General features: G+C 37.5%; 2 protein-coding genes across 4 annotated transcripts in view; one reads left to right on the top strand and one right to left on the bottom strand.

Moving 5' to 3' along the window:
* The window catches only part of USP14 (ubiquitin specific peptidase 14), a 47,347-nt gene extending 43,388 nt beyond the window's left edge, over nt 1–3,959 (top strand). For both annotated transcript variants that reach the window (XM_025886487.2, XM_025886486.2), the window contains 3 exons: nt 693–753; nt 1,277–1,384; nt 2,014–3,959. In XM_025886487.2, coding sequence (XP_025742272.1) covers nt 693–753; nt 1,277–1,384; nt 2,014–2,165 — 321 coding nt within the window. In that variant the 3' untranslated portion in view covers nt 2,166–3,959. The remainder of the gene's footprint in view (nt 1–692; nt 754–1,276; nt 1,385–2,013) is intronic.
* A 1,017-nt stretch (nt 3,960–4,976) lies between these two features.
* The window catches only part of THOC1 (THO complex subunit 1), a 54,121-nt gene continuing 32,791 nt past the window's right edge, over nt 4,977–26,306 (bottom strand). For both annotated transcript variants that reach the window (XM_025886485.2, XM_025886483.2), the window contains 10 exons: nt 18,352–18,452; nt 16,866–16,932; nt 16,617–16,667; nt 16,455–16,525; nt 15,944–16,039; nt 15,309–15,374; nt 9,883–9,966; nt 6,734–6,881; nt 5,906–5,981; nt 4,977–5,382 (listed from right to left, as the gene is read on the bottom strand). In XM_025886485.2, coding sequence (XP_025742270.1) covers nt 5,087–5,382; nt 5,906–5,981; nt 6,734–6,881; nt 9,883–9,966; nt 15,309–15,374; nt 15,944–16,039; nt 16,455–16,525; nt 16,617–16,667; nt 16,866–16,932; nt 18,352–18,452 — 1,056 coding nt within the window. In that variant the 3' untranslated portion in view covers nt 4,977–5,086. The remainder of the gene's footprint in view (nt 5,383–5,905; nt 5,982–6,733; nt 6,882–9,882; nt 9,967–15,308; nt 15,375–15,943; nt 16,040–16,454; nt 16,526–16,616; nt 16,668–16,865; nt 16,933–18,351; nt 18,453–26,306) is intronic.

Genomic DNA, 26,306 nt, shown 5'->3' on the forward strand with positions numbered 1-26,306 from the left:
GCCTTTGACGACTTGTCACTCTAGTGATCTTTAAACTACTTGCATTGTATTCATTACCATTATAGTTTTCAAGAACTTTGTGCCCATATGCCTAGATAAGTTTAATTTTTTTGTATTACACACTGAAATGGGTTGAGGCAGGGAATTCCCACCAAAGATCTTTGTCTAAAATAGTGAATCATCTCTTTCAATATTAGGTAAATATTTGCTGAATTAAATATTTCAGCTCATTTAAGCTAAGTTCATTCAGTTCATTTGAGCAGGTGGCCATGTCTTAGTAGGTTTAATGTTAGTTGCAGTAATTCCACTTTTCTGTTTCATTGAGGTATCTTTTTTTTTTTTTTAATCCTATGTGGTTTGATAGGATTTTGGTAAAAATATAGAATTGGGTTTTCCTTTCCTACCCTAGAGCATTGTTTGTACTCTTATATTCACTGATATGCTGTAGGTTTAGTGGCTTATAGTTGGTCCTAGAATCAGAGGGTCTGTTACTGTGCATACAAGATTGTATATTGTTGAAGTATAGCTCCTTTGGGTTTACAGTTTTGTGTTAACTATAGTTATATCGTTTTAGTAATTTGTAAGGTAGTGTTTTGTATTGTAGTCAGTAAATATTTGTGGAAAGAATATTTATTGAATAGAATACAAATTTTATTTCCAGTATCATGATTTAAAATTTTTTTTCCTCTCAGAGTGACAAAAAGAGTAGTCCCCAGAAAGAAGTTAAATATGAGCCTTTTTCTTTTGCTGATGGTAAGTGGAAAAAAAATCATTTCATTTGAGTTACTGTGTGTGTGTAAGGTAAAATTATTGTCCTGGCACTTCTCTATTTTTTTTCAGATATCATGCTTTTTTAAAAAGAAAATCATTTTTTTTATTAAAGATTTTTTTAAATTTATTCATTAGATAGAGAGGCAGAGGGAGAGGGAGAAGCAGGCTCCCTGCTGAGCCAGGAGCCCGATGTGGGGCTCAATCTCAGTACCCTGGGATTATGACCTGAGCCGAAGGCAGACGCTTAACCATCTGAGCTACCCAGGTGCCCCAGAAAGTCAGATTTTTAAAATACAATTTACCTTAATTAGACACACAGTAAAAATCAGTCTTTTTAGGATGTAGTTCTATGAATAATAGACATCTTAAAATATCTTCCATAAATCCTTAACTTTGAACTGTAGTATCTTATTGAATTCTAATAATAGGCTAACCTATTGCTACCTAGCTGGAGAAATCACGTCTCTTCATTATCTAATATTGTTGGATTTACATCTTTCTTCAGACATTGGCTCCAATAATTGTGGATACTATGACTTACAAGCAGTGTTAACACATCAGGGAAGGTCTAGCTCTTCAGGCCATTATGTATCATGGGTGAAAAGGAAACAAGGTAAGGATTGTTTTTTTTTTTTTTTCTTTCTTTCCCAATAGTTAATTTAACAGTTCACTTAGTACAAATTTTTTGCACAGTGGTTTTCAAACTTTTTGGTCTCAGAACTCTTTTACATTCTTAATTGTTGAGGTCCACAAAGAGCTTTTGTTTGTGAGGATTTACTATAATAGAGATTAAAACTGAGAAATTAACTCATTGGAAACTGACAGTAATAAACCCATTACATAAATAACAAAGATAACAGTATTTTCCAAAACAAAAAAATAGCAAGAAATAGTATGGATTTGTTTTTGTAGGTCTGCTTTGTCTGGCTTAATAGGAGACATCTGTTTCTGCATTTAGTCTCTTGCTTTATCACACATCCTATGATTTCTGGAAAATTCCAAAGCACACTTGAGAGAATGAGGGAAAAAGGCAAATAATACTTTAGTAGTGATATAAAAAAAATTGTGACCTTCATGGTACCCCTGAAATGGTCTTGAAACCTGAGTAGTCCCTGGACCACACTTTGAAAAATGTTAGTATGGCAGATGGAATACTGCTGTGCATAAAATTACTCAGTACCTTTTTTGAAATGGAACTGAGAAAACATGTATGATATTTCATTTTCTTCTCTTGTTCTTTAGATGAATGGATTAAGTTTGATGATGATAAAGTCAGCATCGTGACACCAGAGGATATCTTACGGCTTTCTGGTGGTGGAGACTGGCACATAGCATATGTTTTACTCTATGGGCCTCGCAGAGTTGAAGTAATGGAAGAGGAAAGTGAACAGTAATCTTCATTTTAGCTATTTATGTTTAGGTGTGAAATAAATGTTACTTGTTGATCATTTCTATAATTCAGAGCTGTAGAGGAAGATATTTAGGTGGTTTTATGTGTTTCCCCTCTCATGTGGAACAAAAGAGGGTGAAGCAGACCACTTTGTGGATCAAACTAAAAATTACAGAAAAAAGAAAATTGCCTTTGGACTGTGTGGTTGCAGGAAGACATTTTTAAAAAGCTTATTTCTTGCATTAATTTTTAAAAATTCTGATTTGAAATGCCTTTCAGCCATTACCTTCCGTGATAAATTTTTTCTCCCTGCCTTTTTCAGCCCAGGATTCAGCAATTAGATGTTTATTGCACACCTATTACTCTCTTTGTTGTTGTTCTTGCATGGTTCAAACCACCGGTGATTCATAGCTGCCCATCCTTTGCCTTATCTAACAAAAATTTTGCCAGGAAGGTGGAAAGGAAGGAAGTGTTGCTCTCATTGTGTTACTCAGTGCTGCTGCCCACATCCCATGGAAACATGGGTACAATCAAGTATTTGTCCAGCCTGACTGTTGCTGGCTTTTCATGACTTTAAAATAAATTGTGATCAGTAATAGTACATTTGATTATACATTCATTATTGTGTCTCTCTGATGTACTATGGTTTGTATATTTAACTTTGCAATGGTTTTGTAGTAATCAACCTTAAAAAGTTGACAAGCTCTCATTGCTTATTTTTAGAAAATGAGGATATTTAATAAAAAAAAAAAAAAGAGGGACTAACAGCTTCTGACCTCAAGTCTTTTGTCTACTGAGTGTTGGAGCTTGGGTTAAGTTTAGGTATATTTAATATCACACAGTTGCTGCAGGTTGTTAGTTTTACTCTGCTGTTAAGCATCCATTTAAAAATGTTATCTCTTCTGCCTCACATTATGTTCTGTTTAAAAGAAATATAAAGTTGTAAAAGTAACGGAGTTCTTTGGATGCTGAATGCAACGATGTTTATTGGTCTATCTTTTCTTTGGCTCAGTTTTTTACTCGTCTGTTCCCAAAATCTTAATGTGTATCTCAGAATTGAATAATAGCAATGATTTTTAAAGTGATGGTAAAAGTACCAAGAGTAAGTGGTGTTTCAGTATGGTAGGTTTCTTACATTTTAATATATTCTAATTCCTCATCTTTGTTTCAAGAGCCTTGATTGCTAGACAGAGGATAGGAAATTAGCTCATTTGTCTCTGATTTTGAGTTAGGTATATAAAATGAAGCTTGGGGGATTATCATGAAATCACCTCTCTTAACGCTGTTTTCATGCTCTGCAGAGCATAGCACCGGTAACTATTAAATTCCTAGAGAATAATGGCCAATTTCCTCTCAACTTTGAACAATGTGATAAAACCTGAGAACCCTAGGAGATAAAATAAGCATTTCAGGGAAACTTATTTGTAAATAGCTTCTTCAGCTAAGTGGTGATTACTGGCAATCATTATTCCCTTTGCCTTGGCGGAGGGTGCAGAATAGAATAAGGAAGAGGAGACCATAAGAAGTTTAATGATTCTTAGATATTGCTATGATGCTTGTGACTCTGCATTTTCTACTTATGGTCTTACTTGGTCTGAACAATTTTGAGGACATAAATTTAGCGATTAGAATTGATTTCTGACTTGCAGGATGATGTAGCTAGTAGATGAGGTAGGTTTAGAACAAAGTGTATGTCTTGTATGGAGTTAAGATTTTTAAAATTGTAATTCCTTGTTTTAAAGATGGATTTCATTTTATTTGACCCAAATAAGCATTATTCCAAAGATTTTTTTTTTTTTTAAGAAATTGGACTTATACCAGTATTTTAAACTACTAAGGCTATTTGAGTTCAGCCTTGCATATAAGGTCTGTGAGAAGGGAGAGTGGTCAAGAAAACGTCTTGATTTCTGTGTGCCTTATATGCTGTGCCATGAGCACTGAGGCCCTTTTGATATTAGAGCTGTGGTGTATCACTGCTGGACTAGCCAGTGAAGTTAAGTCCAAGCAAGAACATTTATGGTGTAATAAGCACTTAGGTGTATTACGCACTTAGTAGCCTTTCAGGATACAAAACATACAATGATAACCTAATGTTAGAGCCCTACAGGGTAATTATGCTTATGTGGGAATGGGAAAAGTAGATGGTACTGTCTCCAGCCATTATTACATAGTGCTTTACTGTTTATAGATAGCTTTCACCTGTATCTCAAACTTCACATCAATCCTGGAAGTATGCCTCCCTATTTAAGGACTTAGGATTTTAGACTTCACCCTGTTTTTTTTCAAGTTGGGGGCTGGCAAACATTTTCTGTAATGGGTGGGGTGGATAGTAAATATTTTAAGTTCCACAGGCCACAGTCTTTATCACAGCTTCTTAACTCTGCTGTTGTAGCATGAAAGGAGCCATAGATACTTAAATCAGCAGAGCTGTGTGCTGATAAAATTTTACTTGTAAAAACAGGTGGGAAATGGGCCAGTGTTTACTGATCCTCTGCTTTAAAGCATAAATAAGAAAGACTAGAGCAGTCATGTTTCAGAAAGTCATTCTGGGATTTTTAGAACAGCAAGTTAAATTTTGTAACTATTAATGGCATGTAGGAAATGAAGTTGGCATAGTGTATCTTAGGAAACACCATGCTCCCTAAATATTGCTTACTGACTTCATTATAAGTATTTTAACAAAAAATATGTGACCTTGAGGTCGCTTTATTTTGTCCATTTTCTCAACCTACTCCCTTCGCCTGAAACCCTGAGGTCAGTTATCAAGAGCCAATACGCCTTCTGTTCGTGGAGCACCAGCCAACTGTACAACAACTGTTATAAAAATGTTTATTGTTTACCAAAACCATTGGACCTCTTATCAAATGCTGCTTGGTAACAAAATCTTATCACAGTTTTAATAAAAAAAAGAAAGAAAGAAAGAAGCTAACTATTTGTCTCATTGTCATTAGTTAGACTTTCTGCAAGGTCACTTAATCCGGACTTATTCAGTGCGTTCATCAGATTCTCAGGTGTTGCATGTACTCCCTCTTGATCTTGCCAGGCGACCAGTAGCTGCTTAGCTCTCATCTTCATGTCTTCGCTGTCACACTCAATTTGTCTAATTTCTGAGTCTTTCATTTCCAAATAGGGAGCCAGGATCTTCCATTGCTCACCCAGTTTACTGGCAAACACCTCTATTTGTTCCCCTGTTACAGGTTTGTCTCGGCGAACATCAGGGCCTAGGAAACAGAGGAGATGTAAATTATGTACAAAGCATGAGGACATGTACAATTCAAAATATACAACAGAACAGGGAAGAAACAGGGCCACTGAAATACTAATTACCTTTCATAAGCTTTATTTTAAAAGTAAAAATTCCTTTCTATATTTTTCATGGGGTGAATATTGTTCTTATAGTCATGATCACTAGGTGTCAATACTTTTAAAACTAAAGCTGTTGGCTCTGTTGTAATTATGAAGGCCTCCCCTGAAAGCAGGTGCTCTCTTCTAACCACCCCCCAGCCATTAACAAACAGGTGAGTCACCTTCAAATCTAAGTACTTTCCTTCCCATCCCTTCCAAATTTTATTGCATAAAGTATAATATTTTAAAAGTTGTCAAGCAATGTTTAAAATTCCTCACTATAAGAAATAGCGGAGATAAATGGTAGAGGTTGAGAAGTAGATCAAATAACGTACCTCTCAACAAAGAACCCCAATCTTTTCCAATTTTGTAAAATAGCCAAGAAAATTCAATTCTTACTTTCATTTTCCTTCAGTAAAGCATCATTATCTTCCTCATCTTCATCCTCACCTGTTTTTATTTCTTCAGAAGGAGGCTAAAATGAGGAAGAAGAATGTTTAAAAGAATGCCAACTTGTAAAATAACTGGGGATACTTTTGGTTTAGATATGAGTGGTTGAGATTCCACATTACAGGGCACAGAACTTGATCCTTGAGCGTGTTAAATGTGAATGTCAGGTAAGGATCACAAATGGGATGGTGTTAACCTGGAGAAGGAGTGGACGGGAAAGACTCCCCGCCCCCCACACGTGGGAAGAAGGGAGAGCCAGTAAAGAGTATGGTAAGATGATTTGCAAATATCTAGCATATAGTAATGATGGGCTGGAGAAAACTAGGGGAGCAATTGGGTTCTTAAAAAATTTTTTTAGTAATTTTACAGTATAGTTATTACCATATTGTAGTAATACAATGAGAAAATTGTATTGGAAAGGAGAACAGAGTAGAAAGGTAGGTCAAGGTACCTACTGCTACCCGTTAGAGATCCTGTTTGATAAAAGACAACACATTGGCAAATAGGAAAAATTCATGTCTGAGTTTACAGGTGAGATGATTGTTTAACCAAAATACTGTGGGCTTTAAAATTAAATTACATGCTTTATAAAAAATTTATCAACTTATGTACTTCCTGTAAATCTACACTCAAATGCATTTTTCCTTATTCTTAAACATGGAGGTTTGTGGATTATTTTTTTCCACACGATAAACTGTAAATTCAGCTTAGTGATAGTAGATAGTAGTTTTAAATAAGATAACAAAGAATATGAAAATGTTGATCTACATTACTTACTGGTAATTCCTTTGCTAGCTTTATTACCATGTTTTCGAGATATTCTGGCAGACTTTTAAATTGCTGATTGGTTGGCTGGAAGAAGTGAGGGCTTCTCCGTGCTAATAGTCTCAGGGCTCTCCAACCATAATTGGAATTGTTCACAGCCCTAGGAAAAGAAATGTCAGTCTTGTAATTTATGGTTTTTTATTTCTATATGCCTTCCAGTTAGTGTATGGAGTGTCACATGGCAAATTACATTAAGTAGCTGAAGGCACCATTCTTTTCATTCTGATCTTATTCCTAAAGAACCTCTGAGTGTGCAGTACACTTATAAATTAACACTAGAAACAGCAGAATCTGATGAGGCAGGTTCATATGCAGCAAACACATCTGAAAAGTTTAATACACATTTTACTTAATTTAAAAAGTCAATTCGTATGTGTATAGTAATAACTAGGTGTTCTGTGTGTAGGACAGTAAACATCTACGTCTTCAGAAAAAAAAAATTAATAGGCTTACTATATTCAGTGAGCTGATACCCATACTGGCAAAGCCACCTGCAGGTGTGAATTTCAGAATATAAGTTCAACACTGAGTTTTGACCATATTCAATCAATACATCATTCTCCATTTATATAAGCATCTCATTTTAGTTTAATACCAAACTCAATGAATAAAAATGGTTCCAAAGCTAAAAGGGAAACCTCCAATAGCCACCACAGTGAGCAGTGATACAGAGTGATACATAGTAAGATGAGAAATGGAAACCTCACAAATTCTAAAGATAATGTTCCAGACCCAGCCAAGCTGGAGAAGAATCCAGAGCACAAATTTACTCTGTGAGTTTTTGCAAGTCATCTGGAAGATTCCCCCTAAGTTCTTAAGGGTAGCAACCTGGTTTATTTAGTCCTCCTCTTACAAATGAGCCTCTACTTTTAGCAAGTGCATAACTACTCCTACACTGGTCTTGCCAACTTAATGTCATTGTACAAGGCTTTGCCTGATCCGTTAACCAGCCTACCTCTCTGACATTTCCATTTAAGCAGTTTGTCTTTTAAGCATTTTCAAAATTCCACCAGTTACACATACAAACTTTCTTACTCTCCAGAAATCCATACCATTCAGGTTCTTAAACCAAGGTTCGTGGAGAACTCTCATTCATTCAACAAATACTTGGTGAGCTGGGCACTCAGACCTTAGGGGTACCCTGAAGACTCGAGACACTACAATCTTGCAGTTAAGAGCAGGGCCCTGAGGCCAGAGTGATTTCCTGGCTCTGGCATTTACTAGATGAGAACTTCAATACATGATTCACCCCCTCTCCTCACTTTAACTATAAAAGGGAGATAAGGGCAGTTTCTACCTTAGACGTATAGGTGGTAAGTACTTAGGGAGGACCAGACAGTGAATGTGGAAATGTGTTGGCAAGCATCATTACTATGGATAAACACAAGGTACAAGAATTTCACACAGTGGTAAGGGATAAGAAGAACATGAGAAATGGGAATTTCAGATAGGGAGGAGCTTCTGGGCCAGGGAAAACTGCCCTGAGACAGTCAGTATCTGAGAGGAGAGCAGAAGTGAGCCCACACCACAGGAATAGCTTGGGGAGAAGTGGAAAGACCTTTGAATTGAAGAACAGAAACCTGGCTGGTGTAGTTAGAGCAGAAAGAAAATGAACAAAGAGGAGACGTGATTGAAAGAGTAGGCAGCAGCCAGATGGGTCTTTTAGGCCCTGGTGAGTTTGGATTTCATCCTAATTTTACCAGGCAGTCACTGGAAGAGTTAAAGCAGGATATCAGACTTGTGAGTTTAAAGATCACAGTTCGCATGCTGGAGAACTGACCAGAGCATCATTAGTTAAGAGATCACAGTAACTAACTCGTAACTAGTCACAAGGTCACACGAGTCAGAGCACTCTATTTCCTGTGTGCTAACTACATGTCCTGTGTGGCTCAAAGTGAATCCTCTTATTTTATCCTCAGAATAACCTCATGAAATGGGTATTACACTATTTAGCAATGAGAAAACAAGCAGAAAGGGGTTATAGTAGCCCTAGACGCCTAGCCAGTGAGTGACAGTGTCTTGGGATTGGAACCCAGGCAGTCTGATAAGAGGGTCCTTGCCCTTAAATGATGACACCAAAATGCCTATTTAAAACCATGGGGCTGGGACTCCTGGGTTGCTCAGTCGGTTAAGCGTCTACCTTCGGATCAGGTCATAATCCCCGGGGTCCTGAGATCGAGTCCCGCATCGGGCTCCCTGCTCAGCGGGGAGCCTGCTTCTCCCTCTCCCCCTGCCTGCAGCTCCCCCTGCTTGTGCTCTCTCTCTCTCACAAATAATCTTTAAAAAAATAAAATAAAACCATGGGGATGGGGTGCATGGGTAGCTCAGTCAGCTGAGTGCCCAGCTCTTGGTTTCAGCTCAGGTCATGATCTCAGGGTTGTGAAAGTGAGCCCAACGTAGGGCTCCACCCTCAGCGTGGAGTCGGCTTGACATTCTCTCCCTCCGCCCCTCCCTGATGGCACACTTTCTCTCTAAAATAAGTAAATAAAATCTTAAAAAAAAAAAAATCTTTAAAACCACAGGGCTGTGTGGTGTTGCCTAGAAGATTAGATGAAAAAGCTGAGACTGAGTCCTGAGGTTACTCCAAAATCTGGGAGCCAGCTGAGATGCAGTGAGGCAGGAGTGTAGTTTAATGGATGTCAAGAGAAGAACACATTATCTAAGGAAGGAGAGACAAGTGGTGAATGCTGCTGGGAGGTCAGAAAAAGATGCCATGACCTTGAGGAGCACTATTTCAATGGAGGGATGGGGAGGCCACCCAGTGGCAGTGAGCTGACAAGAATGGGAGGTGAGGAAATGAAGGCAATGGTTATCAACACGTCTCGGGAGACACTGATTTGAAGGGGAAAAGAGGACTGTTGGGAGGGAGGTAGGAGGCCCAAGGCATTGTTCTTATTTTTTGAAACAAGTGTGATTCTACTTCGTGTTCGTCAGTGGGCATGGTCACTGAAATCAGGAGTGTGCACTAATGTGAACTTGGTACATAAATTCACCTAAGAGGAAAAGTACTACCCTATCAATGGTCTCCCTTAGTGTTCTAATGTACATACAATTCCTAAAAAAATACTGTAGAATGTTAGCGCATAAGAAACACTACTTACTTGTATTCATTTTCAACCATGTTTTCAGGGTCTGCCTGTTCAATGGCTTCCTCAAAGAATTCCTCCAAAGTTGGCATGTATTCCCTGGGTGTTAAAAAACAACTAGTGAGGATCATGTGTGTTCGTTCTTAATAATCAAATACTCCTAAAACAGTGGCATTGAAAGATTCTAATTATGACCCACACTTGAGTTAGTTACATTACTTAGGAACCCAGATTTTTAAGGGGGTAAATGACTCAAAACTGAACTTCTCAAAGAGGACCATAGAGGGGCAGTGCGGTGCTACACTGTGTCATATACTATACTCCATGTAACCTAACGGTCACTGGGCTCCACACTAATATTACTGGTCACACGGACGGCTGGGGCTTTCACAGCATTTGAACTTCCCCAGCAAGGAGGAAAATGTCACATCCAGTGTCCACATCCAAGAATGTTTTTTCCTTAAGCCAGAATTAATAAAACCCACACTAATAACCAGACCATATTGAGATTTAAAGAGTTTAACTGTGAGCTTATTTTAGGTCACTCCCATGACAGCATGGTTGGTTTTTAATTGGATCTTTCTGGAATTTGGTTTTAGAAATAAGATTTTGGTAGTCAAGCAAATAAACAAGATCCAAGGGTCTGATTAGAAGACAACTTGACTAACACTAGAAAAATGGGCTCTGTAAGGAAAACTCAAGCACCCAATCTTACAACTTTCAGTACAATAACACACTCTCTACCTGGTAAACATAAGAGGGCTGGAAGGTTTCCTTGGAGTTTACCACCACTCGTATATGTCACGCTAGACAAAGCAAGGTGACACTAAAATCCCAACCATACTATCATTGATCAGTGTTTGGAACCATTTATTAGTTTAAAAATTACTATACAGTTGACCCTGGAACACCACTGAGCTTGAACTATGTGGGTCCACACTTATTTGTGGATTTTTTTCGATATAGTACTCTAAATGTATTTTTTTCTTATTTTAATATTTTCTCCAGCTTTCTTTAGTTAAGAATACAGTATATAATACATATACAAGATGTGTTGATATTTTGTGTATCAATCATATCACCTGTTTATGTTATCAGCAAGGCTTCCAATCAACAGTAGGCTGTTGGGGAATCAAAAGTTACTTGTGCATTTTTTACTGTGTGGGGGTTGGCACCCCGAACCCTGCGTTGTTCAAGGGTCAACTATACAGTGATCAATCAAGACTAATTAACAGAATGAACCTCCCAGGCACTGCCATATCTGACTTTTACAAACTATAAATACAACTCTCCTCTCCGATCTCGTTCTCTTTCCCCAGAGGTGGCCACTCTTCAGAAATTGGTATTTATCACTCCCGTTGTGTTTTTTTTTTAACTGAGCGTATACCGTTTTGAAGCTTTTCAAACTTTTATAATGGAACCATGCTTGTACCTTCTACAGCCCTGATTTTTCTGAAGTACGCCTGTCTGATACAGTAGTCCTCAACCTCATTCTGGTGCCCGATGTACAGCGGTCCGCTACACGAACGTGTCACACGTTATCCATTCTTCCACTGATACTTAGGTAGTTTCCCCATTTTTGCTATGACACTGCTAAACGAACATTCTTGTACCTGTCTCATTTGTGCAGGTGAACTAGTTTCTTTAGACATTATGGTGTTCAAACTTCCCCTACAACTCGCAGTAAGGAATTAATTTTATATTACAACCCAAAACACACACATAAATGCAAGCATGTGTATCAAATGTAAGTAAAGCTAACATTTCACAAAAATATATTTTCTATTTCCCTAAAAAAAAAAATGTTGGTGGCAACTAATAAACTGACTTCACAAATCACCGATTCTCAACCTGAAGTTTTAAAGGAATTACTTTAAAGATCAACCAACCCAGGAGTGGAATTGTTAGGACGTAGAGTATGCACATCTTTGACTTTTAGTTACTGCCAAATTGTTTTCCAAAGTGGCTGTACCAATTTAGGCTCCCACCAGCATCACTGGCAAATTATTTATTAAAATTAACATGTAATGTATTTGTTTCAGAGGTACAGGTCTGTGATTCATCAGCCTTACACAATTCACAGCACTCACCATAGCACATACCCTCCCCAATGTCTATCACCCAGCCACCCCATCCCTCCCACCCCCCCACCACTCCAGCAACCCTCACTTTGTTTCCTGAGATTAAGAGTCTCTTATGGTTTGTCTCCCTCTCTGGTTTCATCTTGTTTCATTTTTCTCTCCCTTCCCCTGATGATCCTCTGTCTTGTTACTCAATTCCTCATATCTGAGATCATATGACACTTGTCTTTCTCTGATTGACTTATTTCGCTTAGCGTTAATACCCTCTAGTTCCATCCACGTCGATGCAAATGGTGGGTATTCATCCTTTCTGATGGCTGAATAATATTCCATTGTATATATGTACCACATCTTCTTTATCCATTCATCTTTTGATGGACATCTAGGCTCTTTCCACAGTTTGGCTATTGTGGACATTGCTGCTATAAACATCGGGGTGCACGTACCCCTTCGGATCCCTACATTTGTATCTTTGGGGTAAATACCCAGTAGTGCAATTGCTGGATCGTATGGTAGCTCTATTTTCAACTTTCTGAGGAACTTCCATACTGTTTTCCAGAGTGGCTGCACCAGCTTGCATTCCCACCAACAGTGTAGGACGGTTCCCCTTTCTCCGCATCCTTGCCAACATCTGTCGTTTCCTGACTTGTTAATTTTAGCCATTCTGACTGGTGTGAGGTGGTATCTCATTGAGGTTTTGATTTGGATTTCTCTGACGCCAAGTGATGTTGAGCACTTTTTCATGTGTCTATTGGCCATCTGGATGTCTTCTTTGCAGAAATATCTGTTCATGTCTTCTGCCCATTTCTTGATTGGATTCTTTGTTCTCTGGGTGTTGAGTTTCATAAGTTCTTTATAGATTTTGGATACTAGCCCTTTATCTGGTGTGTCGTTTGCAAATATCTTCTCCCATTCTGTCGGTTGTCTTTTGGTTTTGTGGACTGTTTCCTTTGCTGTACAAAAGCTTTTAATTTTTTTTTTTTTTAAAGATTTTTTATTTATTTGACAGAGATAATGAGAGCAGGAACACAAGCAGGGGGAATGGGAGAGGGAGAAGCAGGCTTCCTGCGGAGCAGGGGGCCAGATGTGGGACTTGATCCCAGGAACCTGGGATCATAACCTGAGCCGAAGGCAGACGCTTAACGACGGAGCCACCCAGGTGCCCCAAAAGCTTTTAATCTTGATGAAGTCCCAATAGTTCATTTTTGCCCTTGTTTCCCTTGCCTCTGGCAAATTATTCTTACCCACAATTCATACAAAATCCCGATGCATTTAAATTATTGAATTTCTTGGCTATGAAGCTGCCTGCTTTGGTTTTTAATCTGATGTTTCTAGTTACTACTGATGTTGAGTATTAAGATTTCCACTTTTGAAATTGTCTATTTCTTTGTCCATTTTTCTACTGGGTTGACTTCTCAGATTTGGCAGGGATCTAAATGTACTAATTGGCTTGCTAGCATTTTTAAAATTTTCCTAGTTTTTAAAAAAATATTGGTTTTGCTGATGCTATTATTTGTTTGTTATCTTACCGATTTCCAGTTTTATTTTACTTTCTTTGTAATTTACTTGGTTCAGTACTACATTTTTTTTCCAAGTTTTTATTAAATTCTAGTTAGTTAATTTACAGTGTAATATTAGTTTCAGGTGTAGAATCTAGTGTTTCATTACTTCCATACATCGTCCTGTGCTCATTACAAGTGCCCTCCTTAATCCCCATCACCCATTTAATCCATCCTGCCACCCACCTGTTCGTTCTCTCTAGTTAAGTGTCTGTTTTGTCTTTTTTTTTGTTTCCCCCGCCGTGTTCATCTGTTTTGTTTCTTAAATTCTACATATGAGTGAAATCATATGGTATTTGTCTTAGCATAATACACACTAGCTCCATCCATGTTGTCGCAAATGGCAGGATTTCATTTTTTATGGCCAAATAATATTCCATTACAGACACACAAACATCTTCTTTATCCATCAGCTGATAGGTAGACGCTTTCCATAATTTGGCTTTGTAGATAATGCTGCTATAAACATTGGGGTTCGGTACTGGATTCTTAATTTTAAGTTAACTCTTAAGTTTATAGACATTTAAGGTCGTAAGTTTTCTATTTCTCAAAAGTTTAAACCTATAATATATTTATCAGTTAATTCTGTTTTCTAATTTACATTATGATTTTTTTTTTAAAGATTTTATTTATTTGAGAGAGAGCTAGAGTGAGAGAGCACAAGCAAGGGGAGCTGCAGGCAGAGGGAAAGGCAGAAGCAGATTCCCCACTGAGCAGGGAGCCTGATGTGGAGCTCGATCCCAGGATTCCAGGATCACGACCTGAGCTGAAGGCAGCCGCTTAACCGACTGAGCCACCCAGGCACCTCCTTATTCATTATTTCCACCTGTGTCTAGTCTACTATTTAACATGCCTATTAAATCTTATAATTCGATGACTATATTTTCTTATTGCTAGAATTATTACTTGTTTTTTCAAATTTGCTTGGTCCTGAGAGTGTCCTCTTCCTTTTAAGTTTCAATTCCTTGTTTTATGTCTTTAACTATCTTAAATATACTTATTTTAAGCTGTATTTACTTGATGGTTATATTAAGTGGTTGTCTAACTTCTGTTGTTTGTTTTGTTTGTTCTATCCCCTGATCCTTTCTCATGGTAGATTGTTTTCTTGAACGTTTTAAGTTCAGATGGTTGAGTACCTTCAGACTTTTATCTATAGGATCCTTGTGTGGCTTAGGTTGAAGGTGTGACCTCCAGAAAGCTTTGTATCATCACACTGAGACATCTAAATTCACCCCCTTAGCGAAGGGGTTCCTTTACACTGCTGGTAGTATAAATTTAAGCTGGAGGACTCCATGACAGCAGACTTGTGGTTATAATTTCTCCGGGTGTACTTTTCTCCTTTTCACCCATACCCCAGTTAGAAGTGGACAATCTTGTTTCCTGGGCCAGTGATCAAGTCCTTCCTCCCCAGTCTGCTCTTCTTTTTATGTTTAGTGTAGTGCTTCAAGGGCTTTAGATTTATTCAAAGGAAACTCAGTTACAAATCTGTGCAGGCCCAAGGCCTTACCTTCTGTCCTTTTGTGGCTCATAAAACCTAAGTTCCCTGGTTCCCCAAAGTGGGAAGCATCTGCAAGCTTCCCAGCTAGAAGCAACCATATTGGCTCATACTTTGGTTTTCAGTTCCCCCTTCTTTTGTGAATTCATATTTTTCTGTGACTTCTAAAATTATTTTATCAACATTTCTAGGTGTTTCATGGTGGGAAGCCATATTCTGCTATGCCAAAGTCAACCATAATAAATTAATTTCATTCACTTAACATTTGAGAAAAGCAGTACCTCATGTGAAACATTTTAAACTTGCCTTGTCTCTGATTTGCAAGCTTCCATATTATCAGGACAGAGATTCCAAAGCCTTGTTAACTCCTCACTACAAAACAGACACATAAATAAATACATTTTTAATGGACATCATCCTCATATGCCGTAAAGTTGTAAAAACACTTAAATAGTGAATTTTTAGGTGGTGATGGAATGAGTTTTAATTTTTCTCCATTAATTTTTGGTATTTGGCAAGTTTTCTATAGAAGTATATATTTAATGATACAATCCTTTTTTTTTTTAAACATTCAAGCAGAGTATAGAGCAATGAATAATTAACTGGAAGGTAACAGAAATTGAAGGATTATGGTACCTTGCAGCAACCAGAAGTGAGCTGGATCAATCTAACAGTGACTGTATTGTCTATGACATGGAAAACGTGGAACAGCCTAGAGCCATGGATTTGGGAAGCAGGAGACAAAATGGAAGCTTATCTTTCTGCATGAATTCATGTAATGGGCCCTTGAGACTGAGAGCGTGTGGTCTGTTTTAATCATCTATGTATGTACCAAACACCAAAAACACGAAAAACACATACACTGGGGAGCTCTTACAGTAACATCTTCAAACTATTAAAAAAACGAATACCATCCCACACATGGAGACAGGTTAACCTACTTTCCCATCAGAATCTTTTTGTTGGGTCCTTTCCCTAGGAAGTCCTCTGGTGCTGTTCTCTTGCGAGCTACTCTTGTCGGCTTGGTGTCTGATGTTCTGTGGTGAATGAAACAAACTGGAATTACAAATGGATAGCACACATAAAAAGTGCTTAATGTAAAAGAAAATTCAATTATTGTTTTCTTCCTATAAAAATATAAAAGCTTCCTATTATTATAGAACACTCATCAGATAGAAGACAAAAATGCCACACCAGGGGACAAATTACAAGGAGTGGGTATATAGCATTTTTTTCAATAATAATAATTTGTTCTGGGAACTTAATGATAAGAAATCTGAGGTGAAAGATTCAACTAGAAGTAAATCAAAATGGTTGTATGCTTACAGAGTTCAACCTATACTTTTTAATACGAAATATATACATATATACTTCTATACATCATGTAAAATAATCACGTCAAACTGTATTTTGAAATGCCTTTCTTCTCATAGTGCTTGGGTATATATTTACCTTTCTTTCACAAAACTTGGGCAGCCTTCATTTTTCCATGAGTTCCAGTTTTCTTCAGTGTTTAATATATGCTGGAAAAAACAAAGAAATTACATTTGTATAATGAAGGCCTTTGAAATTCTATTTGGTGCTAAGAAGACTATGTAAATATAAAACACATACCTCTACCATCTTTGAAAATCGTTCTCCATCGGGGGGGTTTTCAGATAGTAGCTGTGATTAGAAAGAATATACTAAGCTTTCAACAACTTTCTGCATCATAGGAGTGGTTTGTAGGCAGAGGACCAAGAAGTGTTCGTGGTCTTGTACCTGAGCTTAACTTTATCCTTATTTTCCTATTTGGGGCTGAAACAAAGAAAATTCTAAATTTCCATTTTGTTCAATCATGGGTTTGTTGCATGTTGAACTTACTTGATAAACTGATTTTGTAGTATCTTCAATCCAGAGTGATTGCTCATCAGTTAAAACATAGTTTGAACTAGGAAAAAAAGCAATAAAAGCATGCTTGAGTTATAGCAATGTATATTCAATTTTAAGGCTTATATAATGTCTTATAAAAACCCAAGGCATGTAACAGATAAGTTAACCATACTAGTGTCAAAAATTACCAAGATAAGAACAATCACAAATGAGGGGATTCTAAGAGAAAATTCTTGCACTTCATTTAGGATTGTTAGAATTGAAGACACAAAGGTGGATGAGGGAGGATGACACTCTTATCAGTCTGATTAACTATGAACAGAGCAATGAGTGTTTCCTAAAATAAGAAATTTAATGTGGAATGAAAACCTCTGAGACAATATTAACATATTCCTCTCCATGTTGCACATTCAGATATATTCCTTTAAAAGGCAATCAAAACACAATGAATAAAAAACTCCCAAACCTTAGAGAAAGCTGAAGGCAGACCCAAAGTGTTAATGGGTGCCTTTAATTCAGCTCTCACTAGCACTGGATGCTTTATAGCCAGCCAATAATAGTGATAGACTACTGTGCCAGGATCTGAGCACTTTAGACACATTATTCATTTAATTCTCAGAATGAGGATGTGTGCGTATTAAACAGAGACCATACAGATAAAGCTTGAATTCAAACCGAGGTCTGGCTCCAAAGTCCTTGATCTTCCTACCATGCTATATTAAAACTCAACAACAGAAGGATAAGAAATAACATTTTGAGTACTTGCTATGTGTCATCTTAAAAATCACAAGTCTGAAACAGCTAAATTGCACTGAGTCATGAAAGTGGGATTCAAAGCCAGCAGGTAGTAAAGGCATGTTTTCCACACAACTAATAAATGCAACATTGCTTTGCAAACTTAAAAATGCCTTTGAGTAATGGTGAACTTGACTTCAGTTATGGGTAGGATAAGAGGAAGTGGTCTATGCTACAGGTGGAGGTACTCAGGAAGTAGAGGAACTGATGAGGTTTTCTGAAACCCCGAAGAAACTGGAACTCCTCTGTTCTTCCAAGATTTACTTCACTTTTTTGAGTTGTAACGTCCTAGACCACTCCACACCTCGTGAGAGAAGTCTTACAGGCTTAGTCGTCCAATCAGGTTTGGAGAAGGCCTGGGTGAGGTGAGCGGGGTAATGGTAGAAGTCTGGAACAGAGATGCACCCACACATCTGAGGACCCCAGGAACCCCAGTGCTCAGCAGGAGAGACTTCCACTGGCAGTAGATATAGTCAACACCTTCTCTCTGAAATAAATATCCTAACATCTAGAATCTCTAACAAAAGCCCCTGATTCTCTAGTGTTGCTGCAAAAGGAAGGTTTCAGGGATGTGACCCTCATGCATTAAATGTGTCTGATACATAAAAAAAAATATATCAGTACATGAGTCCTCTTTTAGAGAGGACTGTTTAGAAATCATTTACTACCCATATTAACTTACCTTTTGAATTTGACCTGCCCCTTAAGATACTGGAATAAAATGAGATACTGCAACAAGATGTGTCGACGAAAGTTACTGTCACTCAGTTGTAAATCCATCAACTAGTTGAAAAACAAGCACACACACACAAACACAAAACACAGTAAATTCAAGTTTTGCCTAAAGGTACAGGTTATGCTAGTACAGAAAGGAAAGATTTTAATTAAAAAAAAAACAACGTTCACAGAGGGCTGAGTATGAGGCATTACTGCACAGGCCCTAGGACACTGGAGCAAAGGCTTCAGATTTTTTAACCATTTTATCCCATGAGAAATTTAAATGGTGGTAGATAGCACTATTACATCTTTGGTCCTGAAGTCAAGACAAAGCAAAGCAGAAATATACATAGGTAAAAGTATGGCTGCCACTTGCTCACACAGAAAGCAACAATGGCCAGAGCGGTCCATACACAGGTAACAAGGGATGCTGCTCATTTCTGTAGCCCTACGAAGTGCCTGCAACAGAGCTGGTGCTCGGTAATAAACAAGGAATTAAAGTGAAAAAATCATCTGTGAATTAAGTGGACCATTTCCTTGTATTTTAGAGAAAACTATCATATTTGTATTATCACAGAATCTGCATTAGAAAGGACTTGAAGGTCCCTTATGAGGAAGTTCTTCAACAACTGTGCCCCGAGGTGATCAGGAAGAATGGCCTCCAGCATTAAGGCTGATTATGTCCCCAAAGCACTGCGGAACGGCGGAACGCTGGAGTCCATATCCACAAACGTGTGCTGCTTCGGCCTTCCAGAGCTAAAGCAACAATGGCAAACTGCCTTATTTTAAATGGATGACCAACCTGTACAATGCCCGAAAGCCCTAGGAATGGAATCCAGTTGAAGGTCCCAAGTTTCTTTGGCTATGTTTCCATTACCCAACATTCACTAGCCACTTCTTCCTTTTTAAACGTCATTGGCCTTCCAGTCTGCTGTGCCTTCCCTTTCAGGATTGACTCTGATTCCGTTATTTACCAGATTAACTACCTCATCCCAAATTGAATGGCACAACTCCCCGACTTCCTTTCCTGCAACTCCTGGGTGACTTCATCATCTCCACCCAGGCTCTCAAGTTCCTTGACAGTTCCACAGATAGGCATAGCCTCTACTGTGGCCCCGATGCCATGGCCAAAAGCTCGAGCACAGCTGCCCCAGCTCTGAAACCTTCAACTCACAATCCTCTCACTATAGCCTCCTAGTCTTCCAGTCTCACTCAGCTGTCCCAAGACCTGACTGAGACCTTCAGTCCCTTGAACCCTCTATTTCTACCTGTCAGTCCCATTCTGTTTTTACTGTAACCCTATTTTGGTTGAGATAAGGGATCAGCAAACTTTTCTTAGACAGTAAATATTTTAGGCTATGTGAGCCAAGGGGCATATTATAAGATGTTACACAGGTACTTTTGTAAACATTAAAATGAAAAAAAAAAAAAAACACAAAACAGAAGAAGCAGTGGGCCAGATTTGGCCTGTGGCTGCAGTAAGCTGACCCCTAGTCCTGAGTTTTTGGTTTATCTCTTTAACCACTCTGTCGCCAACTTCCTCAACACCTTTGTGCCACACTTCTGTCACATCTATGGTGCAAACTGGCAACCCCGGATCAAATTAAGTTACTCACCTTCTATCAACACTAAGGCTTCCCATGCAGGCTGCAGGTGGAACTGCCTGAAAGAGAATACACACCATACAGCTCTGCAGATGGTAGCACCTCTATGCTGCTGCCTCCAACTTCAAACTCTGGTCTCTACTCGGCGAGCTTTCTCTATTCTCCAAGGCTCTTATTCTCTGCTCTGCTCCACAGCAATTACTGCAAATCCTTTTCGACTTAACACAAACATTACTTAACTACCCTCTCACTCTCAGTACATAACTACTGACATCTTCAGTGAGAAAAAATTCATTAAACTGGAGTTTTAGCTTCACGCACATCCTTGCTTCCTCTGTCTTGACATCTTCATTGCTAAAGGTAACCCTTCCATCTGGACATCCCAATCTCCCTACGTTAACTGGGCCCCATCAGTTAACTGTCCTGGTGCCTGTTATCTCCCACCCTTTCTTCTTTCCAAGCTCTTTTCCATTAGCATTAAGTAACTTCTCTCAAAGAGATCCTCAGCCTCCCCGCATCCTCCCTGAACAGCCAAACTTCTTCAAAGAACTGGCTATATTCACGGTTTCCAATTCATCCCTCAACCTGCCAAAATCTGTGGCTTCCTGGTTCACCAATTCACTGACAGTGTTTTTGCCAAGATCACCAATGACTTATTTGTTGTTAGATTCAGTTGAACAACCCTCCCTCACCCCCCAACCCGGCCCCATGAACACCCCCCCCCCCCCCAATCCTCATCCTACTTGATATGCTTGGATTCCATTGAGGTCATACTTTTCTACTTTTTCTCCAATCTCACTGGCTACTCTTCAATCTTCTTCCTCTTCCCTAACTACCCCACCCCTTAAATTTAATTGGTTTTCTTGAGGATTCAGTCTGAGGTTTTCTTTCCTTTCCTGTCTATATTTTTTCCTTGAATTACCACATTTAAGCTGGTAACTGTACTATATACCAAATCTATACTCTCAACCAAGATTGTGTTCCTAATCTCCACATCTGTATACTTAAAGAAGCTACTACATATCTCTACTTGAATGTTCAACTGACACTGGATCAGATTTCATATTCAAGGGAAAACACACCAGTTTTCCCGACAAAGCCTGCTCTTCTCCACTGTTGGCTAATTCAGTAAGAGGCTCCACCATCCATTTGCCTAGGCAACTCTAGGAAGACTGCCTGGAAAAAGCACCACTATATACCACAGGAGTAAATCTCTAGTTGGAGTGCGCAAGAAGAAAGAAACAGGAGATACCAAGGCTCTAAGCCCAGTAAGAAACTGGCCTGTCTGAAGACCGTAAGCAGTTCAACCAGTTGGGAGTGAGGACAAACAAGCCTCCTGGCTTGAAGAAATGGGCTGAAGTGGCTAGGCACTGTGTAAGAACTCTTTCTTTATCTCAGGCTTTAAGTCCCCCCACATTTATTTATGTTGGAAGATAGTTTTTGATGGGAACAATGGACTGAAAATAGGAGTCAACAAGACTGAATCAGAGGTGGGAAGGGACCAGTGTGATCATTCAAGCTAACTGCTTCACAGTATGCTTATGAAAACTAGGACCTCTGCAAGATCACAAGGCTAGTTTGTGACAGAGCTGAGACTAAAACTGACACACTCAACTGTACTCTTTCTTCCATAACATATATTTTCTAAGTCCTACTTTTCTTTGGTTATTTAAAAAAGTACACCATTTATATCATGCAATGGGTCAAATATTTCTTCGTTGTCTTTGTTTCTTGAACAAAGGCTTTTTATCATCCTTAGCTTTTACTGCACATCTCAGCTCAGGCCTCAGCATACCTGATTATTATTCTAAACCTAAAAAGGATCCTGCTATTCTTCTTAGTTATCTTCATGTACCTTTCTGTCAATAAACTACATGTAAATAATATTCCTGGTAAAATTAAACTGAAGTATGAAATCTTCCATTTCTGTCACTTTACAGAAAGTACTTTAAAAATCTGTACTAGAAAAACTATTAAGAGCTTTCTCATTAAAATATTACTGATTTGCCATTAACACATTACCTGTATCAAATTAGGAAAATTTTAAATTTTTCATAAAATTTAAAGGTACATTTAAGTAATATATCCTTAAAGTACTCAAGTAAAGGTACAGTTAAGTAATATAACATTCATGTCCCCCTATCCAGTTATATATCAAATCCTAACATTTTTACTTGTTCCACATTTGTCAAATAAATAGTTATTACTGAAACTGGTGAAGCCTCCTCTGTAACCTCCCTCTCCCGCTCCCCCTCTTTCCCTCTACTATGGTAAATGCTACCATGTATATGGTATTCATGATTCTCATGCATATTTTATATTATTACTACATAAGGAGGTATCTATAACATACTGAGGTATTTTGCATGTTTTCAAACTCTAATTACATATTATTCTGCAATAAGCTATTTTCACATGACATTATGTTTGAAATTTATACAACTTAATACATGTAGCACTAGTGCAGGGGTTGGCAAATTTCTGCGAAGGACCAGTTAGTAAATTCTTTTAGGCTCTGTGGATCATATGGTCTCCGTCACAACTACTACTTTCTGCTGTGGCCATGCAGAAGCAGCCACGGACAACACCTGGATGAATATACAGCAGCAGTGGGCTCCACTAAAACTCATTATAAAAACAGGTGGGAAGCCAGATTTGCCGACCCCTGCTCCAGTGAACCCACTTTCAGTGCTTTGTAGAACTCTACTGCATACTGTGATTTACCACTCAGTCTCCGGCTTATGAACATTCAGGTTGTTTCCAAACTTCCACTTACAAATATGTAATTTACAAATAATGAATCTTATGTATTTCCTTGTGCATGTGTGTGATTCTCTAGAGGCCACATCTAAGAACAAAAGTTTTAATTTTGCTAATTATAAAATTGCTCTGCAAGTGGTTGTATCAATTTATACTTCAACCAGCAGTGTATCAAAGTGTCCTTTCCCACAACTTTGCCAATACCATTTATTGTCAGGCTTTTTTGGTTTTTGTCAATTTGGTAAGCGTGAAACGATCTCATCATTTCAAATTTTTTGGCTACTAGAGATGGTTAGCATCTTTTATAAGCTTTTCAGCTATTTAGGTTTCTCTAGCTGTAAGCCACCTGCACATACCATCTTTCCAGTTTTCCACTGGCTTGTCTTTTTATCAACAGAATGTTCAGAATATTAATCTTCATCATACAGGTGATAAATATCTTTTAGTTTGTGGCTGTCTTTTCAATTTGTCTATGGTATCTTTTACTATTCCATACTTTTACATTTTTATATTAAATGTATTGGTCTTTCCCCTCATGACTGGTGCTTTTTGTGACTCAAGAAATCTTTCCCTACTCCGAGTGTACATATTTTACATATACTTTTAAATGTTTCAAAGTTTTGCTTTTCTCATTTAGACTTTTAATTAACCTGGAATTGAGCTTTGTGCATATAACAAGGTATGAACTGGATTTATTTTTTTCCATATGGATGACTTGTCCAAGCAACATTTAATAAGAATAATCCATCTTTTCCTCGCTAATTTGTAATGTAACTTCTTTTGTGTATCAAACTTTCTACAGTTTGTGCTTTCTAATGTTCCAATGTTTTTCCTTCTTTATACTGTACTAATATTTACTTCACTGTTTTAATTATTGGACCTTTACGGGTTTTAATCTCTGATAGAGCAGTTGTTTCCAACTTCTTCCGATTTTTCTTACTTCCTCTTGGCTTTTTCGTAAGAACTGTAGTATCAACTTTTAAAGTTACCTCAAAATTCACATTTGAATTTGATTCAAAATACGCTAAATTTATGTGGATAAATGGCACTGGGTTTTCCTATAAGTGTACTCATACCTCTCCATTTTTCTAATTTTCTCCATGGCATTAGTTTTCATTGCTAATTTGACTTACATTTTGTAATTGGTTACTTGTAGGAACACCACTGATGTTTCTCTTGTAACCTTGCTGAAGCCTCCGTAATTCTACTAATAGTTTGCTGGTTCTCCTGGATTTTCTCTGTAGACAATTATATTGTCTTCGAATAGGGACAGTTCAGTTTTTTCTCTTCAGTAATTAGAGCTCTTATTTTTCTTACTGAAATGACTAGGTCCTCCACTATTATGCTGAACAGAAATATGGTTAGTAGACATCCATGCCTTGTTCTTGAATTTACTAGGAGTATTTCTGAAAGTTAGATCATTATGTATGATACTTGCCACAGGGTTTTTATTAATTCATTTAGGTTACGAAAATCCCCTTCCACTTCTGATTTGTTTTTGTACTGAATATTAGATTTTACTGTAAGAATTTTCTTGGCATCTGAGATGACTGTATAGTTTTTAAATATTTAAACCTTTAAACCTAAGGCTGTTAATTTGGTATTAATCTTTCTGATGTTGAACTTACATTCCTAGGATAAATCCTATTTAGTCTCTACTTAAAAAAAATAACTACTTTAGATTTGTTGAGTTAAAAAATTTTTTTTCATCTCTATTTGTGAGATTGATATATATACTTTTTTTCCTGTTCTATCCTTATTGGGATTTTAAAGTTACATCAATCTCATATTAAGGACCTGGCTGCTTTTCTTCTTCTAACCTCTGAAAATTTTCACTTACAGTAAGAATCGTCTATTCCTTGAACTGCTGATAATATGTGAGGAAAAAAATCTGAGCCTGATATCATTTGAAAGATGTCATTTCAACTACAATTTCTCTAATAGTTATTTGTTTATTCACGTTTTCTATTTCCTTGTGAGTCTGGTGATTAAATTTTTCTACAGAGTTACTATTTCATTAGATTTAAAAAGGTATTAGCAGAAGTTGTTCAGAATACATTCTCTTACATATTTTCAGTATTTCTGTACTTTCAATTATGCCCATTTTTATTATTTATTAATCTTACTAATATTGTTTACTGGTACCTTTTCACTTTTTTTGTCAGGCCTGCTCTTACAATTTTTATAAAACTTGTTCCTATACAATTTTTCTTTAAAAAATGGCTTTTGGTTTTACTAAAGTGTTCTATATTTTCTTTGTTCTACTTCATCAATTTGTGCAATTATTATAGTTACCTTCTACATTCTTAAGATTCTGTACCTAGCTTCTTGAACGGTATTCTCAATTCATTTGTCATACTTAAATTTTTCATTAATGCATTTAAAGCTGTAATTTACTCTTCTGACTTTATTTGTAACCCACACATCTGACATATAATACAGTTTTGCTATACAATATCTTTATAACAAATATAGAGTTTCCATTTTGATTTCCTCTTCAACTCCTGGCGAAAGCTTTTCATGTTTCTATTTATTTACCTCCTTTTAAGCCATCCTTTTTATAATTCTAATTTAACTGCACTATGGCCAGAGAATATGTTCTGCATGATAAAGAATCTTTCAAATTTGCTAAGATTTCCTTTATGCCTAGTACACAAATTTTGTGAATGTTCCATATGTATTCAAACAGAATAATTACCTCTATTTGTTGTGTACCGGTTTCCAAATATACTACAATAAGCTTATTACTTTTATTGTTCAGATCTACCATACACTTCTTAATACTGGTCTGCTTGATCCATCAGTAAATCAAGATTATTTTGGTTGTTCAAATCTTCCATATACTTGGGGCGCCTGGGTGGCTCAGTCAGTTAGGCAGCTGTCTTCAGCTCAGGTCATGATCCTGGGGTCCTGGGATCGAGCCCCATGTCCGGCTCCTTGCTCAGTGGAGAGCCTGCATCTCCCTCTTCCTCTGCCTGCCACTCTGCCTACTTATGCTATCTGTCAAATAAATAAATAAAATCTTTAAAAAAAAAAAATCTTCCATATACTTACTAATTTTTAGTCTGCTCAACCCATCAGTGTTGATGAAGGCACTTTAAAATAACCCATTATAATTGATGATCTGCCAACTTCTCATAATTTTACAAGTTTTTTCTTAATAGATTTTGAGTGCATATGAATTCATGACATCTTCTTGGTGACTCATTAATGTAGTATCCTTTATCCTACTTAAGCTTTGTGCCTTAAATTCTATTTTATTTGGTATTTATGTAGCTTTTGTTGTTGTTGTTGGTTCTCGCTTGGTGTGTCTCTTTCCACCCTAACATTTCAACCTTTTTGAATAGTTTTTAAGGCATATATTCTATGTGGATGGAAATTATAACAGTGTCCCATATTCCATTTGTTAAATTTCTCCTGTGTTCTTTTCCACATAAGTTTTAAGCTACTTAGGTCTATTTTTCTTTTCTTTTTTTTTTTAAAGATTTTATTTATTTATTTGACAGAGAGACAGCAAGAGAGGGAACACAAGCAGGGGGAGTCAGAAAGGGAGAAG

This window comes from Callorhinus ursinus, unplaced genomic scaffold, assembly GCF_003265705.2.
Source record: "Callorhinus ursinus isolate GAN/ISIS: 27379988/994484 unplaced genomic scaffold, GSC_fseal_2.0 scaffold11, whole genome shotgun sequence".
NCBI classification, from domain to species: Eukaryota; Metazoa; Chordata; class Mammalia; order Carnivora; family Otariidae; genus Callorhinus; species Callorhinus ursinus.